At 43.6% G+C, this 25569-nt stretch overlaps 1 protein-coding gene across 1 annotated transcript in view; it reads right to left on the bottom strand.

The window, feature by feature from the left end:
• Positions 1-25569, bottom strand: part of LOC141167251 (laminin subunit beta-4-like) — a 409239-nt gene that overhangs the window by 150911 nt on the left and 232759 nt on the right. Inside the window, exons 33-38 of the mRNA XM_073654690.1 lie at positions 15549-15706; positions 11888-12109; positions 10529-10755; positions 9343-9439; positions 4948-5320; positions 4347-4510 (exon numbers count right to left, since the gene is read on the bottom strand). Of these exons, the coding sequence (XP_073510791.1) occupies positions 4347-4510; positions 4948-5320; positions 9343-9439; positions 10529-10755; positions 11888-12109; positions 15549-15706 (1241 nt within the window). The remainder of the gene's footprint in view (positions 1-4346; positions 4511-4947; positions 5321-9342; positions 9440-10528; positions 10756-11887; positions 12110-15548; positions 15707-25569) is intronic.

Genomic DNA, 25569 nt, shown 5'->3' with positions numbered 1-25569 from the left:
GTCGGGGCCCGCGATGGCTGGGGCGCTGCCGATGCTGGGCAGCTTAGTCTGCTGCCGGTCCGCCATCTTGCTGTCCGTTCCTGGTGTCCTCCTCCCCCCTGGTGGACCGTGGCCTACCTGGCGATGATCCTCTTCCGTAGGCCGCGGCTCCGCAGTGGATCGTCAGGGTTGAGGACCTTCCGTCGCGCTCCTGTGACGTCGGCGTCTGCTGGGCTCCTTCCAGGACCTGACGCAACGTCCGGACGTGAGGCGGGGCTTCAGTTCTCGCGGGCTTTTCGGAGTCCACGCCCCTCTTTTTCCCGCGCGGCGTCCTCAAGATGGCGTCCAACGGCGGGAAAACTCCACAGATGGCGGGAAGAAGGCTGAAGATGGCGCCGGATGGCGGGAAAACTCCACCGATGGCGGGAAGGAAGCGGAAGATGGCGCCGGATGGCGGGAATCTTCACGGATGGCGGGAAGAAGGCTGAAAATGGCGCCGGATGGCGGGAATCTTCACCACAGGTGAGTTTTAAAGTCTCTTGTTCAGGCACGCAGTACCCGGTGGTTGCGGGCACGAAATCCTGCCGACTACGCCAAAAGTTGACGCGCCCCTGGGCCTGAGTCGCGCAGCGTTGCGCACGCGGGAGCCTACCCGGAGCCGGATCAGATGGGGGTAGTAGTCTCGTGGCGGTGACCCGGTCCGTGCCCAGGGAGTCAGACTAAGTGGCAGTCTATTAGCAGTAGATGGTGGATGTTGTTTCTGTGATCGACTACGCCACCCGTTGAGTGCAGCTATGGAGCTGCCGCTGCAGGGCAGACCGCTGAGGCCGGTGGAAGGATGGTGCAGCGTGGATGGTATAACCCCCAACGGGAGGGGTATGGCCTCAGGGCAGCGCGGATAGATGATGGGGGTGATGGTGGTACACGAGCGCAACAAAGACAACTCGGAGTCTTGGTGGTGCAGTTCAGGGTCTTTACTCACGGTTACTCGGTTACTGCTCCAGGCCACCGCTGCAGAGGTGGCCGCCTGTGTCGCGCTGTGCTCACCAGGTGAGGGGCTCGGTTAACTCCCAGGTCTTTCTGGAGTGCTTTGCAGGACCCCCTTTATGTCCCCTGTTTCTGGTCTTCAACCCCACTAGTGACCACGCTTATGTCCAGCTGCCTCGGACCTTCTTGGTGGGCAAACGTTGGACTGCGTTTCCCAGGTCCTATGTGGTGCCTTTCTAGCGGGTGTGGTGAGGGGCTGCTCCACATGTAATGTCGCAGCCTCCGGTTCTTAGTTGAGGGTAGTTTCTCTCCTCCACTAATTTGGGATCCGGTTCCCATCTTCTTGACCTGACCCCCCTACTCAGGTAGCGGCGGGCGTGTGGTGGCTTCCAGCCAGTCCACACCCCTGGGGTCCCCTCTCCTTTCTGGAGCCCAGTCTGCTCCTCTTCCTCCTCCAGGCTCAGGCCTCCTGACAGGGCCTGCCTGTGGAGCAGAGCCCATAAAGCAGCTCTGCTCCCTGTCTTCTTCTCTCTCAACTCTCCCTCTTTCCAAGATGGTGCCTCCCTTTATCCTCCTGTACAGAGTGCACCCAGGATCTACTTCCCCCACGCACACACTACCGGGTTCCCTTCTCTAGGTGTTCCCTCCCCCCACTCCAGCCAGGGACATGCTCACTCGTGCCTGCATAACTAATGGGAGCACCGTCGAGCTGTCCCCCGGAAATGTGGTGTAGTGCATGTGGGTGTTAGGGTCCTGAGCCACACTCCATCCTTACCTGGAAGTGAGATATCGCACATCTGGGTGAGATGCAATACCTCTGTAGCAACCGAACCCTCGGGGTGCTACACTAGCATGGCTTACCATCTCCCACCATGCAAGACCGCCAACTTACCTACCAGCCCAGGCTGTGCACTATACTCCTCTACTTGCTGTGTGCATGTCTCTTGTCTGCTGGCTTAGGGCGGCGGTGCTGGAACTTCCTGATTCTTAAAGTTACAGTGTGCGCAGTCCTAATGCGTCCCCAGCCTATTGCTGTGAGTACCTGGATACTTAAACCTCCTCCACCCAGTGGGAGGTGCCTGAGCAACACTTTCTTACAGTGTGTTCAGTGCAACTGTGAGTTGCCAGGTCCTGTCCTGAATCTTGTCTGTTCCGCCACCCTGGGGGCTGAATACCCAGGCCCGTTACCTGTATCTGTGACTTCTAGTCTATTTCCACCACCCTGGAGGCTGAATGCCCAGGCTCATTCCTGTGTCAGTTCCTGTCTGAACTGTGTCCTAGCCCGTTACCTGTTTGTCTCTATGTCCGATCCTTCCCTTTTCCTGCAGTGTCTGAACCAGTACCTAACTCCTACTTGTTGTCTCTGTACTTCTGTTTGTGAGTTTTGTGTCCACTCTCTACTTCATAGCAAGTACCTTGTGTGTATCTGGTTCTGCTTGTCCCATTTCCCTGCCTCCGTATCTACCTCCTGTGTTCTGGCTATCCTCCTGTGTTTTCCGGTCCCTGTCTGTTCCATGTGAACAGAGCCCTGTCCTGTCTGTCCATTCCTGCGGCACTGCTCTGCCCTGCTCCGCTTGCCCTCCACACCTGCGGCTCTGCCCTGCTCCGCTTGCCCTCCGCACCTGCGGCTCTCCCCTACCCCGCTTGCCCTCCGCACCTGCAGCTCTGCCCTGCTCCGCTTGCCCTCTGCACCTGCGACTCTGCTCTGCCCTGCCCTGCTTGCCCTCCGCACCTGCGGCTCTGCTCTGCCCTGCTCCGCTTGCCCTCCACACCTGTGGCTCTGCTCTGCCCTGCTCTGCTTGCCCTCCGCAAATGCTGCTCTGCTCTGCCCTGCTCCGCTTGCCCTCCGCACCTGCAGCTCTGCTCTGCCCTGCTCCGCTTGCCCTCTGCTCCTGCGGCTCTGCTCTGCTCTGCCCCGCTCCACTTTCCCTCCGCACCTGCTGCTCTGTTCCTGTATCAGTCAGTAATGGTCCCTATCCAGCCTATTTACCTACCTGACAGTACCTGCCTGTCTGCATACCAGTTGTGCCTGCCACCAGTACCTGCCTGTCTGCATACCAGCCGTGCCTGTGAGTACCTGCCTGTCTTTATACCAGCAAAACCTGCCCGTTCCTGCATTCCCCGGTGTGAGTCAACAGCTATGACCAGGGTCTGACCTGGAGTAGCACCTGGGCCACCTCCTACGTCCTTCCTCGGCCCACGGAGTCGATTAAGCCGCCGTGCATCCATGGTCAGATTTGGCGAGGTCCCTAGTCACACCCCTCCAGGCACTCCTCGGTTCGTGGCCGAGTGGGACCACTAACCACACTCACGCCAAACAGTCCGGGTGTGAGAAGTAACAGACTACATGCAGTACACTCACATACATGATTCCTAACAATGAGATAAAAAAAACAAACAGAAAATGCTGGAATGGTGCTTAAAAATTGCTCCTGCCAAACCTTTTGCTATTTTTTTATATCTACATTCTGGGATTTCAAAACAATTTAAAAAAAAAGTAGCAGCTTCTTTTTTGTTCCATAGAGTATTATAGGAAAACATTTAGGAATCTCTTACAATATTTGTGGTGATTTCACTGTGATTTATCTCTAATAAAGATGAGTGAAGTTATTTGAGTGGAATAGAATTCTCAAATTTTACAAAAACTCTGAAATTTGTCTGTAGAGGGTCAGCTAAAGGTTAAAAAAAATGTAATACTCACTTCACCACTCAGGTCCTTGGCACTTCTTATTCAGCCTGCTTCACTCTGGGTCAAGGCTTCTGACGGACTAGGCCTCTGATATCCATGTGTGCCATGCCATCTTGGCGCACATGGTGACACCACAAGTGGCATCTCCAAAGGCGCTGACTAGGCAAGGCATGTCACAATGTGTGCCGCAAGATAGTAGAGATCTAATCTCACCAGAAGTCACAGCCCAGAGTGAAGCAGGCTGAAGAAAATGCACATGATAGTGAAAGACAAAAAGGCAGGTGGGGAGGACTGACTCGGGAAGAGTGTCAGGACAAATGAGCTTGAGGTATTCATTTTTTATTTTGCTTTTTTTTAACAACAGGCCGCAGAGCATATTGAAGAAAATTCAATTTGCATCGAATAACTTCCCTGATAAATTTGAGAGATTTGCTGGATATAAATCTTTGCAGACTCGATCTCTAATCTCTAATAATACATTTCTTCATTAAAGTCTAAGTGTAGTCATAAATATTGGCCTGTAGTAGCGTTCTGTTCTATCTCCAAAGGAATATAAAATTTTTTTTACAGTCACTAGGGCCTTTTATCATTTTCACGCACGTTTCCTCTTCAGTAATAGAATAGAGCGAAATTCTAGCTTTAAAATATTTACTTTTCTCAACATTAAGAGAGAGTGATAAATATTTCTTACCTTTAACCTTTATTGTTTTTTCTTTCTCCTTCTTTTTCTTTATTTTGTTAAGTTCTATAAATAAATAATCAATTTCTTTCCCCATATCTGAGATTATTTTGTTCATTTTTGCAATTTCATAGAATTTTCCCACTTCTGGAATTTTTATGGTATTTACTTTTTGACTGTAATATATGTGAAATAGAACAACTTAATACATTAGTACATTGAATAGCTCTGGCTATTTTACTTTCAGAAAATTGCTTTACCAATTGGCTTACTTGAGAATCATATGGGAGAATGCAGTATTCTGCCTTCAGTATAAACCGTAAATGTTATTCCAAAAATTTTTGCTGCTGCTAAAAGATATTGTAGGCTATAGCTAGAATTAGGATTACTGTGCTTTTGGCAGGTAAATCAAATGTAATTTAAGACTATTTACTTTATGGTTTCTTCTCATTACTTTTCAATTCCCTTTACGAGGCAGAATAGCGTAGTATATTATACATTGGCAAACTGGAAACTAAGATTTGTCTAGTCCTTGATTTAGCATTTATTTATGCTAACCAGATTTAAAATGTGTGGATGGCATGCATATGTTCATCAAGTGAAAATAGCTTACCGTATGCTATCATAGTATTTCTTCACTTTATTGTACTTCTCAGGTGAAAGAATTGGACTCCGAAACATTTTTTCAATGGCAGAAAGTTTCTCTCGGAGGATACGAATTTGAATATCACAGCTTTTTGGTGATCTTGTAGGAACAATATTAGCAGCTAATCTTACTAAAGCATGGACAGAAGTTGATAGATTTGATACTTGTGTTTCATATTGATCAAAGCACATGTGACATTGAGGACATGCAGGAAAGTCTTGCTTGAATTTAGATACACATTGGTCGCAGTTTCTTCCAGTGACCCCAGGTTTACAGTAGCAGGAGCCAGTTTCCTTATCACACATGGTCTTTTGAGAACCTTCTAGGTTACACCTACAAGCTGAAATAAGACAAGTTATGCCTTATGTATGTAATGTATATACATTTTTTTTATTTTTTGCTGCTTAAAGACTCAAAAGTTTATAAAAAGTGTTTTCTAAATAATAACTATTATATATTAATAACTCTTATATTCATTATGATTTATGATACTGAGGAAATATAATTGTTTTTTACAGAGTAAAAGTCATACATTAACCGCCTCCCTTCACCTACAGTAACTGTCTTCCTAATGGTATTTGCAACTTTCCATTAAGATGTTAAATGGCTGTTTTGTCTTTCCCCTGGCTCCCTCACTATAACCCTGCTCACACCCTACGACAAGCAGTGACAAAGTAGCTGAGAATGAGTCTCTGACAACTCCTCTAATGCTGTGGTCAATGGTGACTAAGGAATGTCAAGAGTTTTGACAGAGGAAGAGAGCTCCCACTGTCATCCCATTTTCTCTCGGCAATGAATTACTAATTAGAGAGTGAGTCTGAAATCAATATTAGAAGTTATAAATATTGATAATAATCAGGAACTCATAGAGTAATTGAGGTATTCAGATATCTCAAGCAGAAGTATACCACTCCCAGGAAACATGAAGCTAGCAGGAGAGTGGAGCAGGAGCACATCGCTTCCTACTTGCTGAGGGGAGGTATGCTGCTGCTTGATTGACAGCTTGGACTAGCTGCAGCATTGCGCTACTGGCCTGAACTGGGCACTGTGCGAGCTTTGCCGTGCTCTAACTCTGCAGCATTGGAGGAGGGCAGTGGTATTGAAGTGGGCTAGATAAGGGGATCTGGTTAGTTTCAGAGCAACAATTAAAGACTCTATTGCAAATAGATTGTAAGCAGAGCGCTTCTTGCCTAGGAGACCAGCAACCTCTCATGGGTTGCAGCAGTGGTCAGTAACCTAGGTAATAAGCAGTAAACAATAAAATTAAAAATCCCTTCTTCTACAGAACATAGAGGATGTTTACCATTTATGATTATGCGAATAACCCTTTAATGGCATTAAATGACAGTTTTTTTTAGAGATTTTCCAAAGTACACAATAACCTAATTAGTCTTAATTGATTACAATGTTCTTTTGTTACCAAGTGAAAATACAGTCAATGCAGTCAACAAGATCTTTTAATGTGGCATAGGTATTTAAAAAAAAAAACACATTTTCTAGTAATAAAGACCACTTAAATACTTTTGATCCTGCTTACATAGTTATGCTCTAAGTGTCTGCATGTTTTTACGATTTGTTGCACCAATACCTACAGACCACACATTAAGCACCACTTTCCCACTTAATTTCATGGTATCTGCAACTTCAATGGTGGCTCCCTGTTCCACTCAGCTTATGTCACTAAATTGTGCCTGCTGTATGGAGCCTGAGTCCACACACTGCACAGAGCAGAGCATTGCATCAAGGAAACAGGGCAAGGTGAGTAGTTTTTTGCCATCAGTAGTTGTGGAGGAATCTGTGTGTGTGGGTCATGGAGATCATGATACTGTGTTTTGGGGCTTTGGGGGCATTACACTGTGTATGGGAGCTGTGGAGCACATGATACTATGTGGGGTGCCGTTATACCAAATGTGGGGGAGTGTGGGCACCAATATGCTGTGTGTGGGGGCTGTGGTTGCAATGATGCTGTATTGGAAGAAATTGGGGGCCAAAATACCACGAATGAGGACCATTATACACTGTGGGAGACTTTGAGAGCATCATTTGATGGAGAAGCCATTATACTTTGTGGAGGCTTTGAGGGCATCATACAGTGAATGAGAAAGACTGTGGGATATCATACTGCGAGTGGGGGTTGTAGAGTCATGATATTGTGTGGGTTACTATAATGGCAATCATACTGTGGGTGGCATTACTGTGGGAGCATCATATTGTGTGTGTGTGGGAATGATGGGAACATCATATTGTGTGGGTAGCACTTTAGCAGCATTATATTGTGTTGGGGCATTGTGGGGGATATTATACTCTGTTGAGAGGCATTATACTGTGCTGTTGCACTGTGGTGGCAGCATGATGTGTGGAGGCATCATACTTTGCTGAGGGAACTGTGGGACCAGCATACTATACCTCTAGGAGGTACTGTGGGGGCTTTTTGTGTGGGGGAATTCACTGGGGGGATACCCTAATGTGTGTCTGGGGGCATTTTTTGGGGCATCATACTCTTTGGGAGCCATGAAAAAGGTTTTGAAGTGGGTGAAAACACAAAGAGTTTCAAGAGGGGCACAATTACTGTTTCCAAGCTGCAATACAGTGTTTCCCTCACTGACTTTAAAAGTTTGGAGATATGCATTTTTGCGACTGTGCTTATGTCACCTGACCCTGGCCCTACTCCACCAAATTTTTTTTAGGAGTGTGAATGGGGGGAGGGTGGAGGGTAGGATTTAGACTTTTGATATGGGGCTCTATGATATCTATGTATACCCCTGTACCAACCTTATTGTTGCCTGTTACTTTAATGCTAATCAGAATTTTGTAAAGACATAGTATATTTAGTCAGAAAACCTCTTTTGCAAATCCAATTTAAAATAAAAACTGTTTAAAACTCTGAAATATAGGAAACAAGAAATTTTCAACATTCATTTTTTCATTGGTAGTATTATTAAATTATTTCATGGAGGAAGTTAACAAGATTAGAAATCTTTTGTAGTCTAAGCATTAATATTAAATTGGTCATAAAGAAGTAATAACGCACACAGACCGCTATGCATGATAAGGTTTTACTAGGTGTCAGGGAACAACAGAGAAGACACCGGGGGGGATCACACAATATCCCACCGCTGCCATCGCTCTGTCAAGAATTCACAAGATTGAGCAGGGATTCACGAGCACTCGATCCAGATTACTCACTATGTAGCTATCGGCAAGAGAGCAGAAAGCGTATGGCGTCACACCTCCGGATTCCAACGCATGGAATATGTGTATATGCCCACGTACGGTTACTGCCAGCTTCCCGATAGCCCAAAAATTATTATTTGCTGCCACCACCACCCAGTTTGAAATAGAATGCAGGCCTGGTCGGACGCCTGCGTTCTGGTAGCGTATATGGCTTCGGGGGAGGGAATGATTACAGAGCGAAAGAAACAAGACTATTACATTTTATATTTAATCCAAAAGGGAGACAGTGTTTAGGAAAAATATAAGGATTTTACAAAAGGAGACAATGCAATACATAATCAGTTACACAAAATAATAAGGATTAAAGAAGAAACTTACTATACGATTGCAGAGACGATTCAATGTAGGTGGAGGGGAGGCACTCCTGATTTGACCGTTACCGAACAGGATCCTTTGCTATAATAAATATATACTCCCGGCAATGAATACTGATCCATCCTCAGTGGGGTCTTTTATGCTGAAGGGGGAGATCGGCCCACACACCCCCTGTGCTGACATCATATGGGCTGGCCTCCAGCCTTCACATTTTTATTAAAATTGCTAACTTCTGGGATAATTTATCGCTTGTTAATCGCAGAAGCTTGCAAAAGACGCCATAATTTCCATTAAAAATGTGCCTTTCTTTAGAGACCACACATGACATAATTGCGGTCTTTTATTTTGGTACTGTTGCGCCACAGCTTCCCGGAGGGGCTTACAGGTATGGGAAAATAAGCATATTGTTCCTTAACTGACCCTGTCACTAAAAATATGTGCCCCATTATTATCGGACGTATGGAACTTTAGTTATTCCATATTTCGTGTTGGCTCCGGCCCATCTGGAAACCTCTGTTAAATTCCTTTTGAAACTCTGGTAATACAACCTTCTCAGCTAGCTGTAAATTTATCACAAGCCTGTGTTAATTGGGTTTGGTAGCACCTTTTGGGCTAGCATTTGCTTACTACGCATTTCTCATGTGTGAGTTAATTTGCATAGATGCCACTGGCCAAGTGTCAGCTCTTCTCTTTTGACAATTACTATAGGGGAGTAGGGAAGAGGGGTCTGGGATAGAGACTTCTTAATATCTTCGTAATATTTTTCTGACACTAGGTATACAGACTAACTATATACATTTTATTTATACTTACGTATACATTGATGTGCTTGGTTTCTAAAGTGATTTTCCTCACATTGCTTACATTTTGTTCCTGTGTACCTTGGTTTACATGCACACTGACCTGTTGACTAGAAATCAAATTTTCTCGTTCAGATATTCAAACAACTTTTGCATAATTTTTTCATGATACGTAAGGTCTAATTTCTATGTTATTTTCACAATATTTTTTTTTTCAAATATCGATCAATATTACACGAAAATAAAGGAGATACTGTAGATTTCTGTTTTATTTTTACATTTTTACTTTTTTATGACCACTAAAATATATTTTAATTTTGTTCCTCTTTCTGTAACAATTATTTGTATATATATTTATATGGGGGCATTGCTAGCAACAGCGATTCAGACTGGCAGGAGTATTTTTTTTTTACTTATTTTTTTCCTGCATTTATTGATTCATCCATCCAAGACATAAGGTCATAAAAGACCTCTAGGGGGCATCTCAACATTTAACTACATTTTTTTTTATATGTGATCTCCTTTGTAACTAGGCTGGAATTTTAGCCCCAGTTACAGGGTAAATTCACGCTCTTGGCTCCTGTTCACTCATTGTACCCGATGATCACAAAGTCCGGAGGAGGATGTGCTGTTAGCATTCCTCTACTGTATACGCAACAGTTATAATTTAACATCTCTTCCGTCCCTATAGGGAGTCTGCCGGCTCCTTGCTCCTGCATAATCTCTTGTAGCTGCTTGCTCTGCAATCATAATTTATGACATCAATGCAGAGTAATATGATATGGCCTGAACGTTTTACGTCTATGGCTGGTCCGGAAGTAGTTAAAGAATGCTGGAAGTGTAGAGCATTTATGGAGTTTTTCTATGATAGACTTACCCATTGCAAATAACATGTATTGCACTGTGTGAAACTGGCAGATCTCATCTAAAGAGACATTAATGGAATATCTAGGGAAAGTCGTATGTAAGTATGAAGCAAGGGTTAAGTAGGAAAATGTCATATTTACTTCCTTTTCCAACAAAAAATGTCCTTCTTTTGTTGTTCATAAGTGTCTAAAGACTCATATAATTTCCTTTACTATGTTCTCGTCCAGAAATGTACACATTAAATAACTATATGAATGATATATAACAACTGGGACATATTAGTAGAGGATTTCATGCAGTGTAGTGTATGTAAAAAAAATAATGTTTCACACCTGATTACACTGGTTTCCATAGGAATTATTTAGGAAACAGTTACAGGGTTGACATCCTTTTACACTGGTAAAGCCCCAGTATCCAGGAGCACAATTATCACAGCTAATGCCAACCACGTTTGGTAAGCATGGGCATTGCCCTGTCTTCCTGTCACAGACACATTCTCCAACTTCCTCATAAATTGAGCAATTCTGAGCATTTGTTCCCTTTGGATTGCAAACACAGCCTCAGAGAAAAAAAAGATAAGTTATTAAAATAATGTGTCATCACTTTTAACACAGAATAGGGATATTTACATTAAAAATTATCTGACATAATTGAGACATAACCAAAGCCTTTAGGAACATTTTTATTATATGGGATTTATTTAGTGTTAGGATCATATGTTTGTGATAATATTTATCATTCCTCTGGTCTTCATGTAAAGGGTTTTCCATACCAAAGAAATGTTGGCATACGTAGAGTAAGCTTGGTTTTCTATTTAACTCCCATGTACTTGAATAAACAGAGCCACAGACGTGTCTCTACAGTACCTCTCCATTCAATCTTCATCTAAAAACAATGGCCAGTTGCCACCTCATTTGGTGGAATAATGGTCAGAATTTTTTTTTAAAGTTCTAGAAAGTAATTTTTGTAAAAATCCTTTCCTTCCTGAGTGAAAATAAAAGATCAGCTGAAATAAAGAGATTATTTGGTTGCTTTACTTAAAATAACTTCTTACAGTAACAGCAGTGAGAATAAGTGGTACTCTACTAAAAATACTACAGTATTTTCGACACAACGACCATTTATTTTAGAAAAAAGTCAAGTTGCTCCCTGAATTGCTAAGAAATAAGTATGATTGCACTAAAGCACTGAAATTGCATTACTGTCATAGAAAATTAGGAAAGCGCTACAAAATGAACACATGAAATATTGGCCAATCTATGCGCTAAGTACCTTCCTTTTACTGTCATTTTTCATATTAATATTACAGATTAATTTTGCAATTGTCCTTTTAGTTATAGGTGCTCTTATCTGCTCTATCATTAGATAACACAGAAGTTACTGAATAATTATTTTTATTTTCTATCACTGCATGCATAGTAAGGTCAAAAAGTTGGTCAATAAAAGAATTGTAAAATTTTGGTGTAACTTTTGGGCGTAACTACAATAAGTGCAGGGGTTGTAATTGCACTCAGACCATGGAGCCTAAGGGGCCCAAAAAGTCCCTTTGGCCCATATGAAAAGATCACTACTAATATTAAGACTGGTAATAATTGGGGGGGGCCCCAATGGAGCTTTTGCATCGGTTCCAATGTGCTTAAAGTTACGACACTGAGACTAATATAGCACATAAGTCAATAACTTAAACTTACTTGTACAATTATGATGAAGTCCTGATCCAAAGAAACCAGGTAGACATGATTCACAGTTAGGACCGTATGTGTTTTTCATACACAGCAAGCACTCCCCTGTAACCTTGTCACACGAGTTAGGATCCTTTACATTAATGTTGTCATTGCACTGGCATGGCAAACACTTTTCCCCTTCTTCTATGTTTCCATAAAAGCCATCAGGACATTCATCACAGTTCTTTCCTGAGAAAATAAGGAGCGCAGTGGAAAGTTTAAATGAAACACATACAGTTGAAACCAGAAGTTTACATACAATATATAAAAAGACACATATGCATGTTTTTCTCAATATCTGACATGAAATTAGAATAAACTTTTCCCTCTTTAGGTCAATTAGGATTACCATAATTTTTTTATATTTGCCAAATGCCAGAATAATTAGAGAGAGAGAATGTTTTAAGGCATTTTTATTACTGCAAAGTCAAAAGTTTAAATATATTTCATTAGTACTTGGTACCATTGTCCTTAACCTGAATGACTTGGGTCAAGTGTTTGGGATATCCTTCCACAAGCTTCTCACAATAGTTGGTTGGAATTTGGTCCCATTTCTCCAGACAAAACTGGTGTAACTGATCCAGGTTTGTAGGCCACCTTGCGCGCACCTGCCTTTTCAGCTTTGCCCATAAATTTTCAATAGGATTGAGATCAGGGCTTTGTGATGGCCACTCCAAAACATTGACTTTGTTATCCTTAAGCCACTTTGTTACCATTTTGACAGTATGCTTCTGGTCATTGTCCATTTGGAAGACACATTTCCACCCAAGCTTTAACTTCCTGGCTGATGTCTTGAGATGTTGCTTCAGCATTGCCACTTAATCTTCTTTTCTCATGATGTCATCTATTTTGTAAAGTGCAGCAGTCCCTTCTGCAGCAAAAAAAACCCACAACATGATGCTGCCACCCCCGCGTTTCACAGTTGGGATTGTGTACTTAGTCTTCCAAGCTTCTACCTTTTTCCTCCAAACGTAACAATGGTCATTATGCCCAAAAAGTTACATTTTAGTTTCATCAGACCACAGGACATGTCTCTAAAAATTAAGGTCTTTGTTCCTGTGTGCAATTGCAAACATTAATCTGGCTTTTTTATGTTTCTTTTGGAGTAATGGCTTCTTCCTCGCAGAGTGGCCCTTTGATACAGTACTCGTTTCAGAGTGGATATTGACACAATCTTACCAGCTTCCGTCGTCATCTTCACAAGGTCTTTTGCTTTTGTCATTGGGTTTATATGCACATGTCGGACCAAAGCACGTTAATCTCTGGGACACAGAACCTGTCTCCTTCCTGAGCGGTATGATGGCTGGACATTCCCATCTTGTTTGTACTTGCGTATAATTGTTTGTACCTTCAGGTATCTTGAAATTGTACCCAAGGTTGAGCCAGACTTGTGCAAGTCCACAATTCTCTTCCTGATATCTTGTCTGATTTCTTTAGACTTTCCCATCATGCTACACAAAGAAGCAGTGTGTTTCAGGTGTGCATTAAATTACATCCACAGGTGAGTCTCTAATTATCTCAGATGTTGTCAAAAAACCTATCAGAAGCTTCCAAACACATGACATCATCATATAGTAGTCCAGAATTGTTTGAAGGCATAGTAATCTTAGTGTATGTAAACTTTTGACTTTGCATTAAGTAATAAAAATGCCTTAAAACATTCTCTCTCTCCCATTATCCTGGCATTTGGCAAATATTAAAAATTATGGTAATCCTAATTGACCTAAAACTGGAAAGTTTATTCTAATTTCATATCAGATGTTGAGAAAAATATGCATATGTGTCTTTTTAAAATAGCGTACATAAACTTCTGGTTTCAACTGTATATAAGGTTAGTATAAATGTGCAGCATTTCACCAGCAATTAGCCATGTAAACAGTGCACATACTTTGCTTTACTGACCGATCATTTGTCTTTTGTACTGATCCCACTATGCATTTTATATACAGTTGGTACAGAAAGTATTCAGACCCCTTTAAATGTTTCACTCTTTGTTTCATTGCAGCCATTTGGTAAATTCTAAAAAGTTCATTTTTTTTCTCATTAAAGTACACTCTGCACCCCATCTCGACTGGAAAAAGACAAAAATTTAGAATTTTTTGCAAATTTATTAAAAAAGAAAAACTGAAATATCACATGGTCATAAGTATTCAGACCCTTTGCTCAGTATTGAGTAGAAGCACCCTTTAGAGCTAGTACAGCCATGAGTCTTCTTGGGAATGATGCAACAAGTTTTTAACACCTGGATTTGGGGATCCTCTGCCATTTTTCCTTGCAGATCCTCTCCAGTTCTGTCAGATTGGATGGTGAACGTTGGTGGACAGCCATTTTCAGGTCTCTCCAGAGATGCTCAATTGGGTTTAGGTCAGCGCTCTGGCTTGGCCAGTCAAGAATGGTCACATAGTTGTTCTGAAGCCACTCTTTTGTTATTTTAGCTGTGCGCTTAGGGTCATTGTCTTGTTGGAAGGTGAACCTTCGGCCAAGTCTGAGGTCCAGAGCACTCTGGAAGAGGTTTTCATCTGGGATATCTCGGTACTTGGCCGCATTCATGTTTCCTTCAATTGCAACCAGTCGTCCTGTACCTGCAGCAGAAAAACACCGCCATAGCGTGATGCTGCCACCACCATGTTTCACTGTTCGGATTGTATTGGACAGGTGATGAGCAGTGCCTGATTTTCTCCACACATACAGCTTAGAATTATCACCAAATAGTTCTATCTTCGCCTCATCAGACCAGAGAATCTTATTTCCCATAGTCTGGGAGTCCTTCATGTGTTTTTGAGCAAACTCTATGCAGGCTTTCATATGTCTTGCACTGAGGAGAGGCTTCCGTCGGGCCACTCTGCCATTAAGGCCTGACTGGTGGAAGGTTGCAGTGATAGTTGACTTTCGACCATCTCCCTACTGCATCTCTGGAGCTCAGCCACAGTGATCTTGGGGTTCTTCTTTATCTCTCTCTTCAAGGCTCTTCTCTTCTAAATTCTGTCTCTGAGCTCCTTGGGCAGTTCCTTTGAGCTCATGATTCTCATTTGGTCTGACATGCACTGAGAGCTGTAAGGTCTTATATAGACAGGTGTGTGCCTTTCCAAATCAAGTCCTATCAGTTTAATTAAACACAGCTGGACTCCAATGAAGGAGTAGAACCATCTCAAGGAGGATCTCAAGGAAATGGACAGCATGTGACTTAAATATGAGTGTCTGAGCAAAGGGTCTGAATACTTATGACCATGTGATATTTCAGTTTTTCTTTTTTAATAAATTTGCAAAAATTTCTACATCTCTGTTTTTTTCAGTCAAGATGGGGTGCAGAGTGTACTTTTTAGAATTTACCAAATGGCTGCAATGAAACAAAGAGTGAAAAATTTAAAGGTGTCTGAATACTTTCCGTACCCACTGTACATAGATGGTTGTCCTTGAAATCAGAAAGGTCTGCTGTAAGCTGTATAGGCTTAGTTTTAACCCTATAATGGTCACATGAGCTACCATAAAGCGACAGATCAATGATCTCTGGTCACATAAAACCATACTGAATATCTCATTTTCTGATACATACGATAAAAGACGATAAAATGGTAAATATTTGTGCAGAATGTTTCATAAGCTGATCTTGAATTTAATTGAGAGTTACCTGTATAACCTTCAAGACAATTGCAAGTCACCTCCATAGTCTTATTGCTTTGTTTACAAGAATCTGCAAAATATTGTTTGCTTGTAGGAGAACCCGGACACATGCATGGACGACATGGTTGTCCCAATAATGGATTACCATAATAATTATCAATACACCTGAGATATAAAGTATGCAGTTTGTTATGGCATGTGGTATAATTACATCATGAATAATAATCCTAAACTATATATTGTTTGCAGAATTATTAGGCAAGTGAGTATTTTAACAATGTCATCATTTTTATGCAAACTTTCCAACTCCAAGCTGTATAAACTTGAATGCTTATTGGAGAACCAGATCAGGGGATGTGTATTTATGTCATGAGGGTGGTTGCCGTCTAAGGATATTAACACCCTTTATCAAGTTGCGCAGAATTATTATGCAGCTTTTTTTCCGACGGCAAAATGGGCCAAAAAAGAGATTTATTGGACTCTGAAAAATCAAAAATTGTTACAAGTCTTATAGTGGGATGCAGCACTCTTGAAATTGCTAAGATATTGGGGTGTGATCACAGAACCATCAAATGTTTTGTTGCAAATTGTCAACAGGGTCACAAAAAGCATGTTGAGAAAAAAGACGAACATTAACTGCCAAAGATTTGAGAAGAATCAAACGAGAAGTGACCGGGAACCCATTATCCTCCAGTTTTGTCATATTCCAGAACTGCAGCCTCTCTGAAGTGCACAGAAGTACATGGCGTTCAGTGCTGAGAGACATAGCCAAGATAGGGTAAGCTGAAACTAGATGACCACAGAATAAGACACATTAGTGGAAACATCAAGACTGGGCCAAAAAACTTCTGAAGATGGATTTTTCAAAAGTTTTTATGGACTGATGAGATGAGAGTGACTTTTAATGGACCAGATATATGGTCCCATCGCTGGATCAGTAACAGAAACAGACCTTTAATTTCTACTCAGACACCAGCAACGTGAAGGTAGGGTACTGTCACGCTGTCTCTGTATTCTGGAGGTAGGGGGCCTAAGCTGACCCTAAGCTGGGGCCCTGACTAATCCCTCAACCTGGAGGTACTGTTAAAGGTACAGAGGTCCAGGCCGCCAGCGTAACCCCTACCTCCTGAAGATCCCTGCACCTCAGTAATCTAGTCCTGAGAAGGACCCCGATCACAACCAAAGGGAACAAGAAATAATATGCCCAAACACAGTATTTAGATGAACGAGACAGTACAAGGGAAAAACCAAAACCACCTTGCATACAAACAACTTCTCAACTACAACAGAGGGAAAACCAACGGGAAAGGAGATAAATGATAAAGCGAGGAAAGGGAAAAAACACTTCCAAGTACACTTATCTCAGCAACTCCAAAAACCACGATCCGCTCTGTCAGTCTGAATGAAATGCTTTCACCGACACCTCCCAGACAGACCAGCAGGTATATGAAGGAGTCTCACTACAGAAGTATTGATTGCAGCTGGGCGAGGCTGGACCTCATCTAGCCCAGAGAGAGAGAGAGAATTAACTCCCTCACTGCCGAGAAACACAAAGCACCAACAAGTCAGCTGCGAGAAGTCAGGCTGTGTACTCGTGACGATCTTCGTGGCAACACACCCGTGACAGTACCCCCCCTTCTACGAGGGGCCTCCGGACCCTCAGGGCCAGGTTTATCCGGGTGAGTCGTGTGGAAGGCCCGAACTAATCGGTCTGCGTTAATATCCGACGCAGGAACCCACATCCTCTCCTCAGGACCATACCCCTTCCAATGAACCAGGTACTGAAGGGACCGGCGATTAAAGCGTGAATCAATGACCCTCGATACCTGGAACTCCAAGTTACCATTGACAACCACTGGAGGGGGAGGTAAAGGTGACGGTACCACCGGCGCCACATACCTCTTAAGCAATGATCTGTGAAACACGTTGTGAATTTTAAACGTAGGGGGGAGGTCAAGACGGAATGCCACCGGATTAATAATAGAACTGATTCTGTACGGCCCGATGAACCTGGGACCCAGTTTCCAGGAGGGAACCTTAAGTTTTATATTCCTGGTAGACAACCATACCCGATCGTTCACACTTAGGTCCGGACCAGACACTCTCCTCCTATCAGCCATACGTTTGTATCGGTTCCCCATAGTATTCAGATTCTTCAGCACCCCTCTCCATACTGAAGCGAGTGATGAGGAAAATCGTTCCTCCTCAGGAACCCCTGAAGAGCCCCCCCTACTGAAAGTACAAAACTGGGGGTGAAAACCATATGCCCCAAAAAACGGGGACTTACCAGTGGACTCGCTCCGCCTATTATTAAGAGCAAACTCTGCCAGAGGTAAGAAAGAAGCCCAGTCCTCCTGGTTCTCTGACACAAAACACCGGAGATATGTCTCCAAGCTCTGGTTCATACGTTCCGTCTGACCATTGGTCTGAGGATGAAAAGCCGATGAGAATGACAACTGCATCCCCCGCCGTGCACAAAACGCCTTCCAGAACTTAGACACAAACTGAGACCCCCGATCAGACACCACCTCGGTGGGTACCCCGTGAAGCCTCACAATCTCCCCAATGAACACCTGCGCAAGAGTTTTAGCATTAGGGAGAGCCGGAAGAGCGATAAAATGTGCCATCTTGCTGAACCTGTCCACTACAACGAGTATGACCGTTTTACCCGAAGATGGAGGGAGGTCCGTAATAAAGTCCATAGACAGATGAGTCCAAGGACGCTCCGGGATCTTCAAAGGTAAGAGGGCCCCAGACGGACGGGTATGTGAGGTCTTAGAGCGCGCACAAACCCCACAGGACGCGACAAAAGTTACCACCTCCTTATGTAAATTAGGCCACCAAAACCGACGCGAGAGGAGATCCACAGTTGCTTTACTCCCCGGGTGTCCTGCAAAAACTGAGTTATGGTGTGCCTCGATCACCTTTTGTCGCAACTGATCTGGAACAAACAATCTCCCTGGAGGTCCAACAGGGGCGTCCCCCTGAGCCTCCAATACCTCCTCCTCCAGCTCAGAGCATACTGCCGAAACCACCACCCCCTCCTGAAGGATAGGAATCGGGTCGTCCGTATTCCCGGCCCCCGGGAAACTACGAGATAAGGCATCCGCCTTTACATTTTTTGACCCAGGACGATATGTAACGACAAAATTAAACCTGGTAAAAAACAATGACCACCTAGCTTGTCTGGGATTCAGACGTTTCGCGGACTCCAGATATAGCAGGTTCTTGTGATCGGTGATGACGGTGACCGGATGAACTGCCCCCTCCAGAAAATGGCGCCACTCCTCAAAAGCTAACTTAATGGCCAAGAGTTCCCTATTGCCGACATCGTAATTCCTCTCAGCGGACGACAATTTTTTAGAGAAAAAGGCGCACGGATGCCACTTACCAGGGGACGAACCCTGTGACAATACTGCTCCCACCCCTACCTCGGAAGCGTCTACCTCTACAATGAATGGCTGAGACGCATCAGGTTGAATGAGTATGGGCGCCGAGGCAAAGCATTTTTTCAAAGAGGAGAATGCTTGACAAGCCTTGTCAGACCACCTAGAAAAATCCGTCCCCTTTTTAGTCATGTCAGTGAGAGGCTTAACCATGGACGAGAAATTACGAATGAACTTTCGGTAATAATTAGCAAACCCCAGGAAACGTTGTAGTGCCTTAAGATTCTCTGGCCGATCCCACTCAAGAACTGCCCGCACTTTCCCAGGGTCCATACGAAAACCGGACGCTGAAACCAGGAAGCCTAAAAACTGGAGTTCCTGTACGGCGAACACACACTTTTCCCACTTGGCATACAGTTTATTATCCCGCAAGATCTGTAACACCTGCCTAACGTGCTCCTGATGAGACACCAGATCCGGCGAGTAAATTAGGATATCATCCAGATATATGACAACAAACTGTCCCACCAAGCGGCGAAAAATGTCATTAACAAAGTGTTGGAACACCGCCGGGGCATTAGTCAGACCGAATGGCATGACAAGGTTCTCATAATGCCCCTCCGGAGTGTTAAACGCCATCTTCCACTCATCCCCCTCCTTCATCCTAATCAGATTGTACGCCCCCCTGAGATCCAACTTAGAAAACCATTTGGCGCCCACGATCTGATTAAAGAGATCGGGAATAAGTGGGAGCGGATATGGATCTCGGACCGTAATCCGATTAAGTTCACGGAAATCCAGGCAAGGGCGTAGGCCCCCATCTTTCTTCTTAACAAAGAAGAACCCCGCAGCCACCGGTGAAGATGAAGGTCTAATATGCCCCTTAGCCAGACTTTCTGAGATATAATCCTTCATGGCCTGCCTCTCAGGACCAGAAAGGTTATACAACCTAGCTTTAGGTAACTTGGCCTCTGGGAGCAGTTTTACAGAACAGTCATACACACGATGAGGAGGTAGTTCCTGACACCCTTTCTCCGAGAATACATCCTCAAAGTCCGCCAGAAATGGAGGTAAGACCCAAGGAGTAACCGCACCAATGACCGTGTTCATGCAGTTTTTATTACAGAATTTACTCCATTGGCTTATCTCCCTGGTTTGCCAATTAATAACCGGGTTATGCTTAGCTAACCAAGGAAGGCCCAACACAATAGGAGTGGGAAGACCCTCCAACACGTAGCAAGACAACAGTTCTTTATGTATTGCCCCCACTTGAAGTTTTACGTCATGCACAACTTGCAAAAAACTTCCCTGCCCGAGAGGCCTGGCATCGATCGAGAATATGGGGATGGGTTTAGCCAACTCACTCAACCGCATACCTTGAACCCGGGCAAACCGAGCATCAACCAGATTAGCCCCGGCCCCACTATCCAGAAGAACAGATATCCTCTCAGTTCTCGTACCCACCACCACCTCCGCCGGTACGAGAAACTGAGACGAACCTAGGGACGAAATACCTACTCCCAGATTGCCGTCCACCACACAACCTGGGATCAACAGTTTTCCGACGACTCTTCACTCTGCAAGGGACGGGATGGACACCCCCCAATAAAATGTCCCTTTCTCCCGCAGAAGAAACACCTTCCTGCCTTATGGCGCACCACCGGTCCCCTCCCCCGAAATGATGTCCCTCCTAATTGCATAGGCTCCTCTGGACTGACCAGGGGAACCACCATATGAGGGGACCTTGTAGGAGGTGGAGTCATCACAGGGGGTAGAGTTATCCCGCACCTCTCCCGAAGCCGTCTGTCCACGCGAATAGCGAGGGCCATAGCGGCTTCCAGAGACACGGGAGAGTCATACTGTGCCAACACATCCTGTAATTTGTCGGATAAACCATGACAAAACTGGCTTCTAAGAGCCGGGTCATTCCACTGGGTGTCCGTGGCCCACCTACGGAACTCCGAACAGAATTCCTCCGCCGGACGATCTCCCTGCTGGATCCTACGTAACTTAGACTCAGCAAGGGAGATCCGATCTGGGTCATCATATACGAGTCCCAGGGCAGCGAGAAACCTATCCACTGTCTGGAGAGCCGGGGAACCCGGGGGAAGAGAGAACGCCCAAGATTGTGGGTCCCCTTGTAGGAGCGAGATGACAATTCCCACCCTTTGTTCTTCACTCCCCGATGACCGAGGCCGCAGCCGAAAGTACAATTTACATGCCTCCCGGAAAACAAAAAACTTGTCCCGCCCCCCAGTGAACCTATCAGGGAGAGCTACTTTAGGTTCTGGTCCGGCTTGCTCCTGAGGATGCCAAACCTTGGACCTAACGTCCGCCAGCTCCATGGACAAACTCTGCAATTGCCGAGCTAGACCGGCTACTGGATCCATAGTAGCTGGAGAAAAACTAAGTGGGTCGGTGAAAATGTCACGCTGTCTCTGTATTCTGGAGGTAGGGGGCCTAAGCTGACCCTAAGCTGGGGCCCTGACTAATCCCTCAACCTGGAGGTACTGTTAAAGGTACAGAGGTCCAGGCCGCCAGCGTAACCCCTACCTCCTGAAGATCCCTGCACCTCAGTAATCTAGTCCTGAGAAGGACCCCGATCACAACCAAAGGGAACAAGAAATAATATGCCCAAACACAGTATTTAGACGAACGAGACAGTACAAGGGAAAAACCAAAACCACCTTGCATACAAACAACTTCTCAACTACAACAGAGGGAAAACCAACGGGAAAGGAGATAAATGATAAAGCGAGGAAAGGGAAAAAACACTTCCAAGTACACTTATCTCAGCAACTCCAAAAACCACGATCCGCTCTGTCAGTCTGAATGAAATGCTTTCACCGACACCTCCCAGACAGACCAGCAGGTATATGAAGGAGTCTCACTACAGAAGTATTGATTGCAGCTGGGCGAGGCTGGACCTCATCTAGCCCAGAGAGAGAGAGAGAATTAACTCCCTCACTGCCGAGAAACACAAAGCACCAACAAGTCAGCTGCGAGAAGTCAGGCTGTGTACTCGTGACGATCTTCGTGGCAACACACCCGTGACAGGTACTGAAATGGGCTGTAAACATTTTCTTCAATCAGTGGTACAAGAAAAAGTCTGCATTTTTCAAGAAAACCATGATTTTTTATGTAGGACACTGGTCTATCACATGCATTGACGTACTCCAGTGCTTGGCTAGCTAGTAAAGGCTTTAAAGATGAAATAATGTCATTGCCCCTTCCTCACCTGTCCTAAACCCTATTGAAAACTTGAGGGCCTTTCTTAAATGGGAGATTTACCGTCAAGGGAAAATGTACACCTCTCTGAACAGTGTCTGGGAGGGTGTGGTTGGTGCTGCCCAAAAAGTTGATTGTCAATAGATAATGAAACTGACAGACACCATCGATGGAAGACTTAACTGTTACTAAAAAGAAGGGGGGCTATATTGCTCTATTTGCTATATTTTTTAAATTACAGAAACGTATTTTTGTATATTTAGAGTTGTTTGATTACTATTTTCGCATTAACAGATGAAAATAAACGATTGAAATGGGAAAATGAATGTTTTTCAGTTAGTTGTATAATAAAGGGTAAAATAGTTTGAAATATAAGAGGTGATTTTTATATACTTTGCTGAACTTAGTAAAAATATTAAAAACATTCCATCATGTACAGTTTTTCACACATACTGACTCCTTAGGCTTTTTCTTGCACCATACGTTGACCCCCTTGCATGACATTTGGTGGATGATTTTGGTGTCATTAGATTGGTTACACATTAATGTACGCTGTGCTGCGATTGGCTGATGAAGGCCAAGAAGATTTTCTTAGCCCGGCTTCCAAAGAATGTGGTGGTGTCCATAGCATCAAATTATAGGATATCTTTCATTTTACCTCAGCAGTATAAGAAATGAAAGCTGGGCTGTGATTGGTTGCCATGGGCAGTAAAGACAGATTTTTTTTTTTAGTCACAGTTCATAAAAGTGTGGTGGTAGCAACCAATCAGAGCACAGCTTTCATTTTACCTCAGCAGTATATGTAGTGTGTTCTGTTTGTGTAGAAGAACTGTGACAGTGGTCTAAAGGGAAAAAAGAGAGCTTTAGCTTTGGCGTGTCTATGATCTGTAGGCAACCGTGAAATCATAGTGATGACTGCTACTTTTGTACATGCAACGTGGAGGGATTCAACCTTAAATATAAGAAGGAAATTATATACCCGGACCTCTCATCAGCGATTCACCCTGTGCCTTACGGTCCAGGAATACCTGTTCCTTCACCTCCGGAGAAATTTGAAGATACACCTGATTCAGAAGATTCAGATCATAAAGAGCAGGATTCTGAAGAAGACTTTCACGCTAGTCCCAACAAGCCACAGCGTTTTTCACAGCTCGAATTAAATGATTTATTCAGGGACTGGGACCTTCCTAAAAATTCTACAAACATTTAGGCTACACCAAAGGGAAAGAACCTGCTAGCTCCTGGTATCTGTTTTTCATGGTACAGAAGCAGAGAAAAGGAATTCCTTCCATACTTTTCTCAAGACAGCCACCACTCCAATTAAGGTTGGACTGATGAAGCAGTTTGTGAAAGCTCTGTCGAAAGAAGGAGAGACTTTTAAGTACCTGAGTACCAAGTATCAGGGACTGACCGAAGCAAAACTGAAGGAAAGCATTTTTGTGGGTCTGGAAATTTGGAAACTCGTGTAGGACGACGTGTTCGAAACAAAAATAAAAAATGATGATGAGAAAGGGGCTCTGGATTCTATGAAAGAAGTTGTGAAGAAATTTCTAGGTAACAACAAAGATCCAAAATTTAAGTCCAGTAAGGAGAACATGCTGAAATGTTTCAAAGCCTTTGGTTGTCTGATAAATTTGAAAACCTTGATGCTGTTAGCGAAGAGCAAGGAGAAAGATTTGATCAGGATATTAAGGAGATGAAACGACGATACCAAGATAGATGGAACGTGAACATGCTGGGGGACTACTGCTGAATGCTTCACAGAGAAGATCCATATGTCTTCTATAAAGGTATTAAGAGAAAGTTGCAGAATGAATGTTCAATCAATTTTTAAATATAATATTGTGTACATTTTTGGCTACAATAAATCTTTTTCTTGTTGATCTCGCTTGTACATAATTTCACATGCATTTTGTGAAAAATATATATGTAATGGTTAAAAATAAAAGTGTTTTTTTTAAATCGGGGCATAAGAAAACATAGGGATCAGTCATTAGATTTGAAACCATTTTCATAAATCCAAATTTTGCATTCCTATGTAAGTCTGCACACTAATAGTTGCTGAATAATCAAAATCAACAAAATGGCCTGATAATTGTGCACACAGTGTATAAGATTTTTCTGGTGGGCCATTGAAAGAATGTATAAGGTCCAGCAGCAGATCAGAATCAGAAAATAAAAGTGGATTAGGTACCTTTTCAGTCCTCTACATGGTACATGTATTCAATGGTAACATCAGCATCTAGAATGTGATTAAAAGTACTTATATAATTGTTTTATATGACTTGAAGGATTGTCCATGTATTTTGGGAAATGTTTTTATGGAGATTACAAATATATAAGTGTTAGAGCTTTTCCTACTCTGTGAACCGCTACCTACCAGTTAGTGCATCCTTCCTCATAGACTGCACAGCACTACAGTTCTTAATATGGCTGATGTTAAAGAAGCATGTGACCAGACCTGTCTATTAGCCTCCTCAATAGAAAACATTGCCCAAAGGAAGCTGTGTTTTAATAAGACAAGGCTGACGGACTGGTCTTGTCAAGCGTCCCTTAAGTAATATATATTAATAAAAGACATAAAGGGATTTTCCCACTAACAAAAGTTCATTTTAATCAATGGGTGTGTCTGACCGTGTACGGAACATGATCTGATCAAACCACATCTCCTGGAAGCAAAAGAGGAAGCAAAAGAGTATACAGACATTTCAGAATGGTTATTTTTGTGAGGCTGATTATTTTTATGAGGTAATTTGTGAGGTGTTTTTGTGAGGTAAAACATTGTTTAAAAACAGGCCGTGAAATGTTTTACCTCACAAAAAGAATCAGCTGTGATCCCCTGCTGTAACGTCTGTATACTCTTTTGCTTCTTCCCTTGCTCAGGAGCTGTGGTATGATCAGACCATGTTCCTGTACGGTCAGCCATTGATTAAAATGAACTTTTGTTCGTGGGAAAACCCCTTTAAAATCATCATTTTGTCAACACATTTGTTAATATAAAAATAAAGTAGACAACCTGTTTAAGTTGTAATCATCAGAATCATTTGTATATACAATGTGTAATGCACACGCCCGGGCTGAGCGGCGTGTGCATGTGATTGTAGTGATTCCACTGGACCGTGCCGGAGAGTGAATGCCTGGAGGGGCGTAACTAGGTATTCACCCGATCCGACCAGGGTCGCACGACGGCATACGACGCCAGTGCACCAAGGAGGAACCGAGCAGAGGGACCAGGTGCTACTCCAGGACAGACCCCGGACACGGCTGTTGACCCACACAGGGGAATACAGGAACAGACTGGTAGGCTGGCACACAGACTGGTGGGTATAGGCTGGCTCGACTGGGATGCAGGCAGGCGGGTATGCAGGCAGGGGGGTACAGGCAAGCTCAGCTAGAGTGCAGACAGGGAGGCAC

The sequence above is a fragment of the Phyllobates terribilis genome, unplaced genomic scaffold, assembly GCF_046119375.1.
Source record: "Phyllobates terribilis strain yellow unplaced genomic scaffold, ASM4611937v1 Scaffold_11__3_contigs__length_659146591, whole genome shotgun sequence".
Lineage (NCBI taxonomy): Eukaryota > Metazoa > Chordata > Amphibia > Anura > Dendrobatidae > Phyllobates > Phyllobates terribilis.
The sequence above is the reverse complement of the archived record's forward strand: the minus strand, read 5'-3'. Positions and strand labels throughout refer to the sequence as shown.